We start from the raw sequence: 12991 nt of genomic DNA, 5'->3' as shown, positions 1-12991 counted from the left end.
GAATCACTGCTGAGGTATAGTGATTTAATTTTGAAAATTGTTTGTCTCTCCTTATTGTTTTGCTTGTGGCTGGGACTTAACATTGTAGTCGAGATTGTTTGTAATTGTTTACAATTTTGCTGCTGCCTAGACTTTCTTACCGTAGATGTTGTGACTGCGAAGTTTTTTGATGAATGAAGAAATTCAAACTGGTTACATCTGATCTAGACACTATTATTGTTTATTTTTGGGCTTGATTTCTTGAGAGAAATTGATTGTCTTTTAGACTCTAATTACTGGAAAGAGGAGCTGGTTTATGCAAGTATAACTGTTTGGTTTGGAGGGGTTTGATAACAGCAATTATAAATTTCAGACCTACATTTTTGTTTGGGACTGCTGTTTATGTTGGAGGCTCCATTGTGGCAAGCAGTTCACATAATATTTATCATATCAGATCTGTATGGAAGCTATTGCAATCTATCGAGGTTCCATTTGAGATCATTCAATTTAATTATGCAATTGTGAATTTCAGTGTGATAAATTGTAATCGAGTGGCGTTGATTGCTCATGAATAAACATAGAGGTTTGGTGTGAATCATTTCTCATTCCAGAGTTGTCTATTTGTAAAGTATATAGGGTAGAACTGTATATCCATATTTTGCTTTCATCTGTGCAAATTACTTAGAACAAAATAATTCCGAATAACATAAGCTCTTCATTGCATTCTCTAGTTGGTGTTTGGAATGTTAAAATTTCATTTGTACAGAGAATAGTGCAGCGTGCCAAGTGTTTGAAAAAATGACAAATTATCGATTAGTAAAGAGAATTGATGTTCATTTGAGGTCATAACCGATAGGGTTAAAGTTATAACCAGCTAGGGGTTATTACAGTGGTATCAAGGTGGTTTCATAACATCCCGTCGAGTAGGAAAATATTAATTATTTCAGATCTATTGTTGTGATTGGAGTGATCAACACTCTTGTTATTTCCAACTATGGATAGATATAGGAAGTCTAGTAGTTTTGAGAGTTGGCGGATTAGTGAGGAAGATAACAAGAAATTAAATTCTTTGAGAGAGAGTATAGAAAATCTTAAGCTTCATCAGCAAAGGATGTCAGAGTTCTTGTTGAATCCAGAGACGATTGACAGGGCAACGAGGTATATGGTTTTAGCCTTTAGAAGGTCGAAATCGAGGTTGCTGGAAAGGAAGCTTGAGTTTTCCTTGACAGGTGTCCGTGATGCAGATGTACTTGTATTTAGTATGACACCTTCTAGTCCTAGCTGCAGTATTGATGATGGACTCATTTCAAAGAGATCAATAGATGTGTCAGTACCCTTGGTGGATAGCGGCATTGAGCTTGAGTAGGTTGAGGCTCCCAAAGTTGTTGCTGTAGTTAGTGCAGAGATAGTTGATGCAGTTGTTACTGCTGACACTTCTGGCTCTCTCGAGGAGGGGATTATTGGAGGTTTGTATGTGAGTTAGCATAGTCTTGCTTCAATACAGGAGGCAGTTGCTTCCTCAGGTAGGACCGATGCATGTATGGAGTCACCCAATTGTGATGTTGGTAATTTGTGTGTTACAATGGAGTTAGTAGTTTTGGGTTCCTGCTCTAGCGTTATTGATTCATAACTTGAGGTTGAGTCGTGTGCAGTGTCAGGTGTCAGCACTTGAGGCTTTATTAGGAGATGTGGATGCAGATAGTATGGACACATCTGATGATACATTTGATGATGCTATTAGCTGCACTGGGTATGATATCCTTGCCAGGTATCAGTTGATGACTCCGAAGAGGTTTTGGGTAGGTTCTAGGATCAACATTTACAGGATCTATCTTTTGAGGTGGAAGTTGAGACATGCGGGGATATTGATATTGCGATGGTTTACATTTCTTTGGATGAGGAGTTGGTTGAGGTACATAGTAGTTGTATATTAGATGCAGAGTTGTGCAAGGACGATAGCGCACATATGAGCAGTCTTGTGGTGGGAAGTTCTAATTCAATTTCCTTTCACAGTGCAATTAGTAAGACAAAGAGCTTGCATAGGAGTCAAGGGTTATAGAAGCATCATGTGACATGTCAGCCAAAGGTGAGTAATAGTGACATTTCTTCAAGTCTTGACCATTACGATGCTATCCATCAGATGCTAGCAACATCTAGTTGGGGTACTCCTATGTTAGATGAGCACGGTGACAATAGTCTTTCCCTAGCAGAGGTACATGCACTTCGAGAGACTATCAGGATCATGAAGCATAGCTATTCATAGTTAGTTGCTGACAGGGATTACCTTTTGGAGTGGGGTAGCACCTATTACGAGACATTGTTAGAAAAAGAGGAGGTAGTTGAGCTCACCCAAGAGCTTGAGGTGACTATGGACTCTCTTCAGTATACTCAGTTGGCTCCTTAGGAGTCACAGTTACGATTGGATAAGGTGATCGTGGAGTTGGATGCTCGAACCACACTAGCCACAAATTCAGTTTAGTTGCATATTGTGGTTGGTGGTGAGTTTGCTTCTATGATTGGGGATGATGGACGTGATAATGTGGCCAACACATTTGTCTAGCATATGGGTGCAGTAGGTATAGAGGAGGTGAGAGCATCAGTTGAGATGAGCTCTCATGGTGATTTGCTTCCTTACACTGGAAGCAAATTTATTTCTTCATTTCATATAACTGGTACCATTGGACAGTTGGCAGTGCCACATTCTCAGAGGGATCAATTGTGGGTCGCAGGGGAGCAAGTTGATGCTTCCACATATAATTTCTACTACACAAAATCCTGCATGGAGTATCTATTGAAGAGTTCGGATGTGACAGAAGATTCATACAATGTGTCTGAGAGTACTCTCATCCAAGGCTCTCCTGCTATTCAGAGGTTGGTGGGAAAGATTGTATAGACTTTGTCTACTATGCTTCCCCACAGGGATTTTGAGGGTGGGTTTGCTGAGAGGGTTGACCAGGATCCTACCTAACCAATAGTTCAAAGTCAGAGATTGCAGCCATCTTTTGATTCTCGGTTTGATGATGATGAGTCCTTGACAGAGATTGGGAGTTTTTATCGGAATTACACTGTGAGGAGTGCTCATCATTTTTCTTTTCATCCACAGGTAGAGGACTTAGTTTCACATCGGTGTGGGTTGGCTCCAGTTTCATATCATCCATTATGGGATGGGTTAGCACCATCTTTTGCAGATGGGATTGACAACTACAAGTTAGACCCCTTGCAATATCTACACACCCAAGACATTTTGGCAGAGGTTGGAGTTGGTGTTAGTGATTAAAGTACTTATGGTTGTTACCATCTCCACAGTGCAGTTAGGTATGAGTATTAGTTTGATGGGAACTCAACTGTGGACAGAGTTGGTTTTTCAGTTGGCTTGAGTTACAATGATTTGTTGGCTTCATTAGTGCCTAGGGTCAGTTTTCAAATGATTACGATGTTGATGCCCATTATTTGGGTGTTGGAGTTGGTTGTACATGACAGGGATAGTACGCAGCTCTACCTTTGGGATCCGGGTGGATTGTGATGTCCATTTTGCTCCAAGATTGCTTGGGGACAAGAAATCTTAGAGGAGGAGGGCTATAATGTCCCCATTTTTAGCAAGTTCTTGCAATTGGCTTGGTTAGTTAACCACTGCGACCCTCGTGAGCTGACAGTGGGATTTGAGGGCCTTAGTTGTGGGGTTATAGTCTTTTAAGCAGCCTATGTTGTGTTTTTGCTCCAATTGAGGGACTTACTATTTATAGTAAGTCAAACTGTTGGTTTCGTTGAGCTCAGGTGAGTTAGAGGTGTTGGTTGATGCTCTCAATTTATATTTTGGGCTTCCGATTTGGGCTCCAAGAATCTTGGAGGGAGCATCTATTTATAGTAAGTCACCCCATCAAGTTCATTCATCGTCTTTCATCATTAGGATCACTTTGGTGTTGTCAGATTTTGATTTTGATGCTTCTTCAATTGTTTTCGCAAGACGGGTGAAATATTATTATTATTCATCTAAATACACTGAGGTTGCTATTTTTGTTGGTATTGTTGGTCAGTCACATCAGTATCATAGCTCTTTGGTGTTGTCAGATTTTGATTATGATGCGTCTTCGGTTGTTTTTGTTCGGTTGTTTTTGCAAGACGAGTGAATCATTATTATTAATCATCTAAATACGCTGAGATTACTATTTTTGTTGGTATTGTGGGTTGGTCGCCTCAGTATCATAGCTCTTCGGAACCGGGATGAAAAGTTTTAAATCGTAGGAACAAGAAACAGTGGCCTTGCATGTCAGAATATTAAGTTATGGTGGAAAGGTCATTTTTGGAGCCAAACGCAATTAATAAAATATCTAAATGGAACTTTTATATTTTTATATTGTGTAGAGAAAGCTTCTTAAATGGAGTTCTTTTGGGAAAGTGGTGGCATTTGGAGATTATAAATATGAGTACATTTAATGAGAAAAGCATCCGATTATTGATTTGTCTATTTGCTTGTTATCTTTGTGACGTAGTCTGAGGTTGTTTGCTGTGCCCTTGCTGAGGTAGAAAGGTTTGAAGCTGAGAGGTACACTGAATCTCTGCTGAGGTATAGTGGTTTAATTCTTAAAATTGTTTGTCTCTCCTTATTGTTTTGATTGTGGCTGGGACTTAACATTGTAGTCAAGATTGTTTAGAGTTGTTTACAATTTGCTGCTGCCTAAACTTTCTTACCATACATATTGTGGCTGGGAAGTTTGCTGATGACTGAAGAAATTGAAACTAGTTACATCTGATCTGGACACTATTATTGTTTATTTCTGGGCGTGATTTCTTGAGAGGAATTGGTTCTCTCAAACTGTGATTACTGGCAAGAGGAGCCGGTTTATGCAAGTGTAACTATCTGATTTGGAAGGGTTTGATAACAGCAATTATAAATTGCAGACCTGCGTTTTTGTTTGGGACTGCTGTGTATGTAGGAGGCTCCATTGTGGCAAGCAGTTCACATAATATTTATCATATCAGATCTGTATGGAAGCTATTGCAATCTATCCAGGTTCCATTTGAGATCATTCAATTTAATTATGCAATTGTGAATTTCAGTGCAATAAATTGTAGTCAAGTGGTATTGATTGCTAATAAATAAACTTAGAGATTTGGTGTGAATCATTTCTCATTCCAAAGTTGTCTATTTGTAAAGTCTATAGGGCAGAACTGTATATCCATATTTTGCTTTCATCTGTGCAAATTACTTAGAACAAAATAATTCCGAATAATATAAGCTCTTCATTACATTCTCTAGTTGGTGTTTGGAATTTTAGAATTTCATTTGGACAGTGAGAATAGTGCAGCCTGCCAAGTATTTGACAAAATGATAAATTATTGATTAGTAAAGAGAATTGATGTTCGCTTGAGATCATAACCGACAGGGTTAAAGTTATAACCGGCTAGGGGTTTATTACATGGAAGGACCTAAAAGATTCTAGGAGATATATGGAAAAAAGATGTAAATTGTGATATAAGACCAAAAAGCTACAATATGCCATTTTTTAATAATGCAATCGAACATGTAATATGTTTGAGGTCAACTAACATAGAATATTTTCTAGATATATAGATTACCTTACTACTTATAAGATAGGGAATAGTTAAAGATTAGGCATAATGTACTAAACTTTCATCATTTTGATTGAAGAATGTAATAAGGAGATATAAGGATGGTATAAATGTACATGGGTGACCTGTGATAATACAAATATAATGGAGTTCAATATGTCGTCAGGAAATAATGTAACGGGATGTACCTATCAGGGTAACGGGATGTATGCGTCAGTGTATTGGGATGTTCCCGACAGGGTATCGGGAGGTTCTCGACGGTGTATCAGGAGCTTCCCGACGGTGTATCAGGATGTTCCCGACGGGGTGTCGGGAGGTTCCTGACGGTGCATCAAGAGGTCCCCAACGATGTATCGAGAGGTTCCCGACGGTGTATCAGGATGTATGCCGTCAGGCCGACATGTATCGGGATGTAACCAAAAGGTTCTATTATTGTAGTTGACATGTTGTATGTGGCTGACAGATACCTTCGAGAAGGTTCCTCGGACAGTATTTATATATCCCTTCGGGATCATTGTAATGATCATGATATCAGAACCCAATGTAATATCTTGGCATATGCAAATAATAAGAAGAGTTCTGCCGTTCGAGTTCGTGTTCATTATCTATGTGCAACTCTTACTTAACCTATGCGGTAAACATTTGGCATCGTTGCCCAATGGACCTGGAAAGGTAGGAGAATGAAGAGTAATGCCGAATCAGCTGAACTAGAATAAGAACAAACTAAAGGACAAGGACGAAATATGCACAGCACATGGCGATCTGATTTTGGCGCAGCAAGCCGAACACAGAAAGAGATTCCAGAAGATTGCTGCCAACGGCCGCAGAAGCGTGGAAGCATTGTTGGAGGAGATGCGACAGGGAGTGGAGTTGGTGGAAGAAGCACATGAGGAGTTTTTGAATTGGTGTTTTCCGAGGGAAGACAATCTAGACGGAAGAGAATCGACTCGCACGGCTCAGAGTACCGAAGGAGTAAGAGCGTGGAGTGAACTCTTCGTCCAGGATCCACTTCCAGAAGGAACAGATTCACTTAATGGAGACCCTTCTTCACCAAACACAGCTGTCAGGATACCAAGTGTGAGTGTTGGGATACCAAGTGTGAGCATTGGAATACCAAGTATGAGCGTCGGGATAGCGGGACCAAAGGAGAAGTTACCTAAATTTGATGGTGATGGAGCAGCTGGTCCCATCCGACATTGTAAAACCTGTGAAATGATTTGGAGAGCTAATGGCATAACGGATACAAATGAATGGATGAGGCAATTGTCGGCAACCCTACGGGATGTTGCAATTGATTGGTTTACTGATACCGATCCACAAAAGTTAAACAGTTGGGATAACATTAAAAAGGAGTTCATCATCGAATTTCAACTCCTGCGCGATGATAATGAAATTGTAGCAGAGATATACAATACTAAGCAAGGGAAGAATGAAACAGTCCGAGTCTTCGCAAGGAAATTGAAGGACTTGATCAATAAGATGGAGAATAAGCCAGCTGACGGGTTACAGAAAAGATGGTTCATTGAAGGCCTTCACCCAAAGCTCTAGAAGAAGATGAAGATCGTGCCACCATCGACATACATTCAAGCATATAACCGGGCAATGAACTTGGAAAGTAAGTAGAAGACCAAGAAGAAGAAGAAAAATACTTCATCCGATTTAGACGATGACGCCTCTTTAGGAGAAGATAGCAGTGATGATGAGGGTAGCAGCAAGAAGGTTCGTGCCCTTCAGAAAGACCTAATTCGGATGATGAAGGTATTCAAGAGCATGAACAAAGAGACTAAGAGCAATGAACTGTGGTCCACGGAGTGTAAGAAGGAAGGCCATACGAAGGGATCCTACCCGAAAGAGCAATATTGTGAGATCTGTCAAATTATGGGACACTCGGTAAAGGAATGCCCTTTCAATTTGAAAACAAGAACACCGTAACAAGTGTTCCTGACACAAGAAGCGTCCACGTGTGGAGGAAGCGGGAACAACAGTACGCAGGGTGCCACATCGGGAGGATACAGAAATAATCGGCGCGGTCAAAACAACAACAACAATAGTGGCAACAACAATAATGGTGGGAGGAGTCGACTCCAGTATGATGCGAATGGCCGACAGATTGTCCAATGCCGCGCATGCAATTTGTGGGGTCACTTTGCCTGAGAGTGCACAACAACAAACACATCGAAGTTGTTATGCAGATGGTGTGGACCTGGTGATCATGAAGATGCTAGGTGCCTGAAGTCTAGAGTAAACTTGATTACCGTTGGGACAGACGAAAAAGAGGTTCTGGCCATCACACGGAAGCAAGCGAAAGTGTACCTCGACCCGACGGAAGAAAAGAAGAGACTAGAGGAAGCACGGTCAAAGAACCAAAAAGCAACACAGGCAGAAATGGTACACATGAAGGACACGCCTGGTACCTCCATACGGAACTGTGCAGAACAGAACATCGTACAACAAATTTTGCAGAAAGAGGTACCAGTCAAGATAAATGATTTGCTTCTTACGATGCCTCAACTCCAATCCACTCTCACAAATATTGCGCCAGCTCCGAAGATACCAGGAGAACAAGGTAAAAAGGAAGGAAATTGCTGCAGGCAGAGAAGACCAAATGTTGCTAGCCCTTACATCCGGACACCATCCAACAGTCGTCGAAATGGGAATCCTTGGGACTGTATTGACGGAAACGATTGTGGACGGAGGATCCGGTGTCAATGTATTGCCTAAAGACACTTGGAAAAGCTTGGGACAACTGACATTATGGCCACCTACCTTCCAGCTGCTAACGGCCGATCAACATGGAATCAAGCCATTAGGAGTGCTGACAGCACAACCAGTGACGATTGGAACACAACCATTCTTGTTGGATTTCGTCGTGATCCCACTGAAGCGAAGAGGATATGATGCCATTTTGGGCCGGGGGTGATTGATACAAGCCAAGGCGAAGCACAATTGGAAGAAAAATACTTTATCACTTGAAAGCAAAGGCCGGAAGTATGTCATCGATCTACACACTCAGATGGTTGGAGAAGAAGCTCTATCGTCGGATTCCGAAGGAGAAGAGGATGAGAGGAGGCAGAGTATGGAACCCGATCAGGAGGGAGTCCTACGATTGGAAGGAGATGACGATCAAGATTCAGTAAATGGTCTTTACCACTAGCAGATAGAGGATTACGAGCTCTTTCCAAGTTGTAATATGCTAAGGATCGACGAAGGTAAGAAAGAAGGAAATGAATGTCTGAAGGAACATAGAGAAGCCGAAGGAGGAAATGAAAGTCCAAAGGAACACAGAGAAGCCGACGAAGGTAATGAATGTTCGAAGGAACATGGAGAAGCTGAAGGAGGAAAAGAATATTCGAAACAACACAGAGAAGCCGAAGAAGGAAATGCAGGTATGACTGAAGCTGAAGGAAAGAACATATAGTACGAAATCGAAAGGAGGAAAGATTCCACTGTACGACCGCGCAAGAAAAAAGTATTATGTCAAACCACAAATATAGTAGAAAGGTGCCGACAGCAAGGAAGACACATCATACGGTCCGCACAAGAAACAAAGCGGAAGGGTTTAATAAAAGTTGCAGCAGTACCGAGTGGATGTGTTATTGACGAACAGAAGGGGCAGCTGACGAAGTCCATAATAGTGAGCTTTGGGAACAAACTGGGCGATATGGAGATGACACAGAACAAGCGTAGCAAGTATCAACTCGGACCATGGGTGTTGAAGTACGATGACCGGAATGAGATCAAACCAGGCAAGTTCAAAATTAAATGGGCCGGGTCGTACCAAATTCGGGAAGTGGGTGATAACGGAGCAATAAAACCATGGATACTAGATGGAAAGGAGCTAGCCAACACAGTAAATAGGTGGAAGTTGAATGTCTTCCATGAAAGAAGTAACGCACCTCCGTGGATGAACAACTAAGACAAGAACGACTGTAAGTACTATATATATGTAAATATTGTACAGAGTTATCTGCTAAAAAAAAAATTAAAAAAATAAAGAGAAAAAAGAAAAAAAAAAAAAAAACAAAAGAAAGAGAAAGAGAAAAAAAAAGCAAAAAGAGAGAGAGAGAGAGAGAGAAGAGCACCGTACGGTCATTGTAAAGGGGCAGTAGACACCGTACGGTGGAAAGGTTGCATCACCGTACGATATCATCTTATATCACCATTCGGCTTGGAATGAGAACATAAAGATAAGTTGGAAGCATTCATCACCGTACGGACTTAGTAAGAGTCCAAATGGCCACCGTACGGTGTTCCTAGTCACTCACCATACAGTTTCTAAATTCATATCACTATACGGCTTGGAATTGAAAAATGAATCCCGTACGGTTTCCAGTCTGTCCAACAAGTCATTTCTTCCTGAAGCGCTAAAGGCATTCGTCACTGTACGGACACAGCTGGATTGCAAGTTGAACATCGTACGGCTTCAAGAGGTGTCCACATTGATCCGTACAGCTTCTTTCTGGACAACAGTATTCAGCATTGAAAGTGGTAATCCTGTACGGCATATTCAAGTTGTATCATTGTACAGTAGCACATGTTGGAAAATTGAAGAAAGAATCGAGGCACATCAGCCATATGGCGATGCAAAAGGACCAAAGCACAGTAGCTATATATTGGCAATGCAAAAGAATGATGATAGGAGGTTTCCCTTAAAAAAAAAAAAAAAATTCAACAAATCAAGAATGCTCAGAATGAGTAACAAATGATGTTTAAGGGAAGCGGAGGTATTAGTGATTGCCAGAAAGAGTGTGGAATCAGAAGAAATTGTAGAAATAGTGTGTTCCATGTAATTTTGTGTGGTTTCAGAGTGCTAATTTGGGCGTTGCCCCCTGGACCCCCAGTCGTTGCGGATATTAGTCGTGAAGTGTAACCAGTTGAGAAGACTTGAAGCAGCTGCAGGCATGGATTGTCTGTGTACCAGAGGCACTAGGAGTAGGTGTTGGCCGAGAGGCTGTCTTGGTGGATGCGTAGGGAGCTCGGGAGGAGTTGATCATCCAGTTGAAGGCACTTCAGCGACACTTGGCTCAGTGGACCCAGAGTTGGAAGCAGACTAAGCAGCACGGGTGGCTATCAAGGTCAGCTAAGGAGACAGTTTTTGTTGTTTAGTCGTTGGGAGACGACTTTTCTTTTTGGGGGGGATGATGTCGTCAGGAAATAATGTAACGGGATGTACCTGTCGGGGTAACGGGATGTATGCGCCAGTGTATCGGGATGTTCCCGACGGAGTATCAGGAGGTTCCTGAGGTGTATCAGGAGGTCCCCGACGGTGTATCGAGAGGTTCTCGATGGTGTATCGGGATGTATGCCGTCAGGCCGACATGTATTAGGATGTAACCAAAAGGTTCTTTTATTGTAGTTGACATGTTGTATGTGGTTGACGGATACCTTTGAGAAGGTTCCTCGGACAGTATTTTTATCTCCCTTCAGAATCATTGTAATGATCATGATATCAAAACCTAATGTAATATCTTGGCATATGCAAATAATAAGAAGAGTTCTGCTGTTCGAGCTCGTGTTCATTATCTGTGTGAAACTCTTAATTAACCTATGCTGTGAACACAATATACAATGTATTACACCATATGAATGTTCTATGTTTCACTATTCCATTAACTAGTCTTGTTCCCTTTGTATAACTGAGACTGGGGTAATACAACATAAATAAATTCCTTGGGCTCAAAACTTCAGTCTGTGCTCCCCCTTTCTCCTACTAACAATGAGATTGAAGATCATCTTCAAATCTTAAAATCATATATTCCATGCAATTCAATGAGTTCCAGGAGAAGAATTCATGGCAACTAATCACTAGTATAGGGAAAATACTGACCAGTGCTACGAACAATTTCTGGAAAGCTGACCTAGAATTAGTTTCTTAACCATGGTTCCCAAAGCAAGGTTACTGTTTTTTGGGTGGGAAATTACTGCTAAACTGTAGTCTCATTTGCAGTATTCTTTAATGTACCTTGCATTGCACAGAGGGAGGCAAAATGGTGTCGAAAGCTACAAAGGGAACAAAATTTCTAAACAAAGAAATTGGTATCAAGATTCCAAAAGGCATTAATTGGTTGAGCCAGCACGCCAAATGGTTTTAAAGATGAAGCTGATAAGTAGTCTTTTAAGATATAATATTGTGTAGTAGAGCATATCCATTGATAGATAAAAAGAAGAATGTAGTAACTTGAATAGAAGCTACAATTGAGATTTTTGCGTTCTTCATCTCTTTAAAAAAGAAAAAAGACTATTTGGAATATATCATAACAGAAAAGTTGAAGACCTTCCCAAATCATGTAAACTTTTATATATTAAATAAAAGGCAACAATCCCGGAGACATGTTTTACTTTATACAAAGCATATGTCTTCACTTAATGTGTAATAAAAATCCTTTCAATAATAAAATCTTGCAAATAATCTGCTAGGCCAAAATGGTAATTGTCGTATGACCATATTGACATGAGTTTTTTCTTCTTCAAAGAAAGCGAATGGTTGTATATAAATTTCTACAAGCACACTAAGGAATAGAATTAGATAAGACAAACTTTGAAGGCTGACATGTTATATGACTGATGTATTTCCTCAACATAAGAAAATAGCTATGATTGTATCTAGATTAGAGTTTTGTATTTTAAAGAAAAAGCATCATTAGATATAAGCACAATTAAGCAGGGTTCTACATAAGATCACCTTGACGGTTGAGATGTTGTATGGCTGATTGCTTGAAAATATCTTTTGTAACTGAGCTGCTCTAAGTACACTTTCAATTCGGTGCATAACAGAAGGAAGATATGAAAATGTATATAGGACACTTGTGGGAATGCAATAGTTTACTGGCCTGACAAGCTCTGGTGGTAAGTGCACCTCAGCAATGGTAGCTAGATCTGGAAAGTAGAACAGGAAAAGAAATTTAAAATTAGAAATTACTCCATAAATAAAGAGAATTTTGAATTCATCCTCTAAAAATAGACAATCAATAATGTAGTAAAGCGAATTTAAAATTCCCCCTCAAAAAAATTGACAATTGGCAAAGCATTTCAATTTTCAACACATTTATATTATTAAGAAACAAAACATGCTTAATTTTATAAATAAACAATTTTTATTTGTAATGTCCCAAAAAATTTTAAGTGAGTTACTTAAATTGATTTTTCTTAGGTTATCAAATTGTAAATAATATATCAAAATAATGACTTAAGAATAATTAATTTGATTATGTAATAATAAAATATTATGAAGAATGTCAATTTATTAAATAGAGTTGTCCAATTTTATGAAATCGGCCAATCTTCTAGATGCTTCCTCGGGATCTTTATAAGGAGGTTCTTGGTGTCGTATTGGGCATGCTCATATGTTAATTGGATTTGATATGCAATTCATTTCCTGTAAGGTGTGAAAGTTTTAGGACAAAAACCCCTGGAGCTGAAGGTATGGATGAAAACAAATTCC

General features: G+C 40.0%; 1 protein-coding gene and 1 long non-coding RNA gene across 11 annotated transcripts in view; one reads left to right on the top strand and one right to left on the bottom strand.

Annotated features, from left to right (window-relative positions):
- The window catches only part of DCL2 (dicer-like 2), a 445017-nt gene that overhangs the window by 164004 nt on the left and 268022 nt on the right, over positions 1–12991 (bottom strand). For all 6 annotated transcript variants that reach the window (XM_089801429.1, XM_089801434.1, XM_089801433.1 and 3 more), the window contains one exon: positions 12233–12426. In XM_089801429.1, coding sequence (XP_089657555.1) covers positions 12233–12426 — 194 coding nt within the window. The remainder of the gene's footprint in view (positions 1–12232; positions 12427–12991) is intronic.
- LOC149540315 (uncharacterized) overlaps positions 1–12991 on the top strand; it is a 241509-nt gene that overhangs the window by 112953 nt on the left and 115565 nt on the right. The window lies entirely within an intron of this gene.

Source organism: Cupressus sempervirens, chromosome 9 (genome assembly GCF_028749045.1).
Source record: "Cupressus sempervirens isolate cs-2001-9-10 chromosome 9, ASM2874904v1, whole genome shotgun sequence".
NCBI lineage: Eukaryota > Viridiplantae > Streptophyta > Pinopsida > Cupressales > Cupressaceae > Cupressus > Cupressus sempervirens.
The sequence above is the reverse complement of the archived record's forward strand: the minus strand, read 5'-3'. Positions and strand labels throughout refer to the sequence as shown.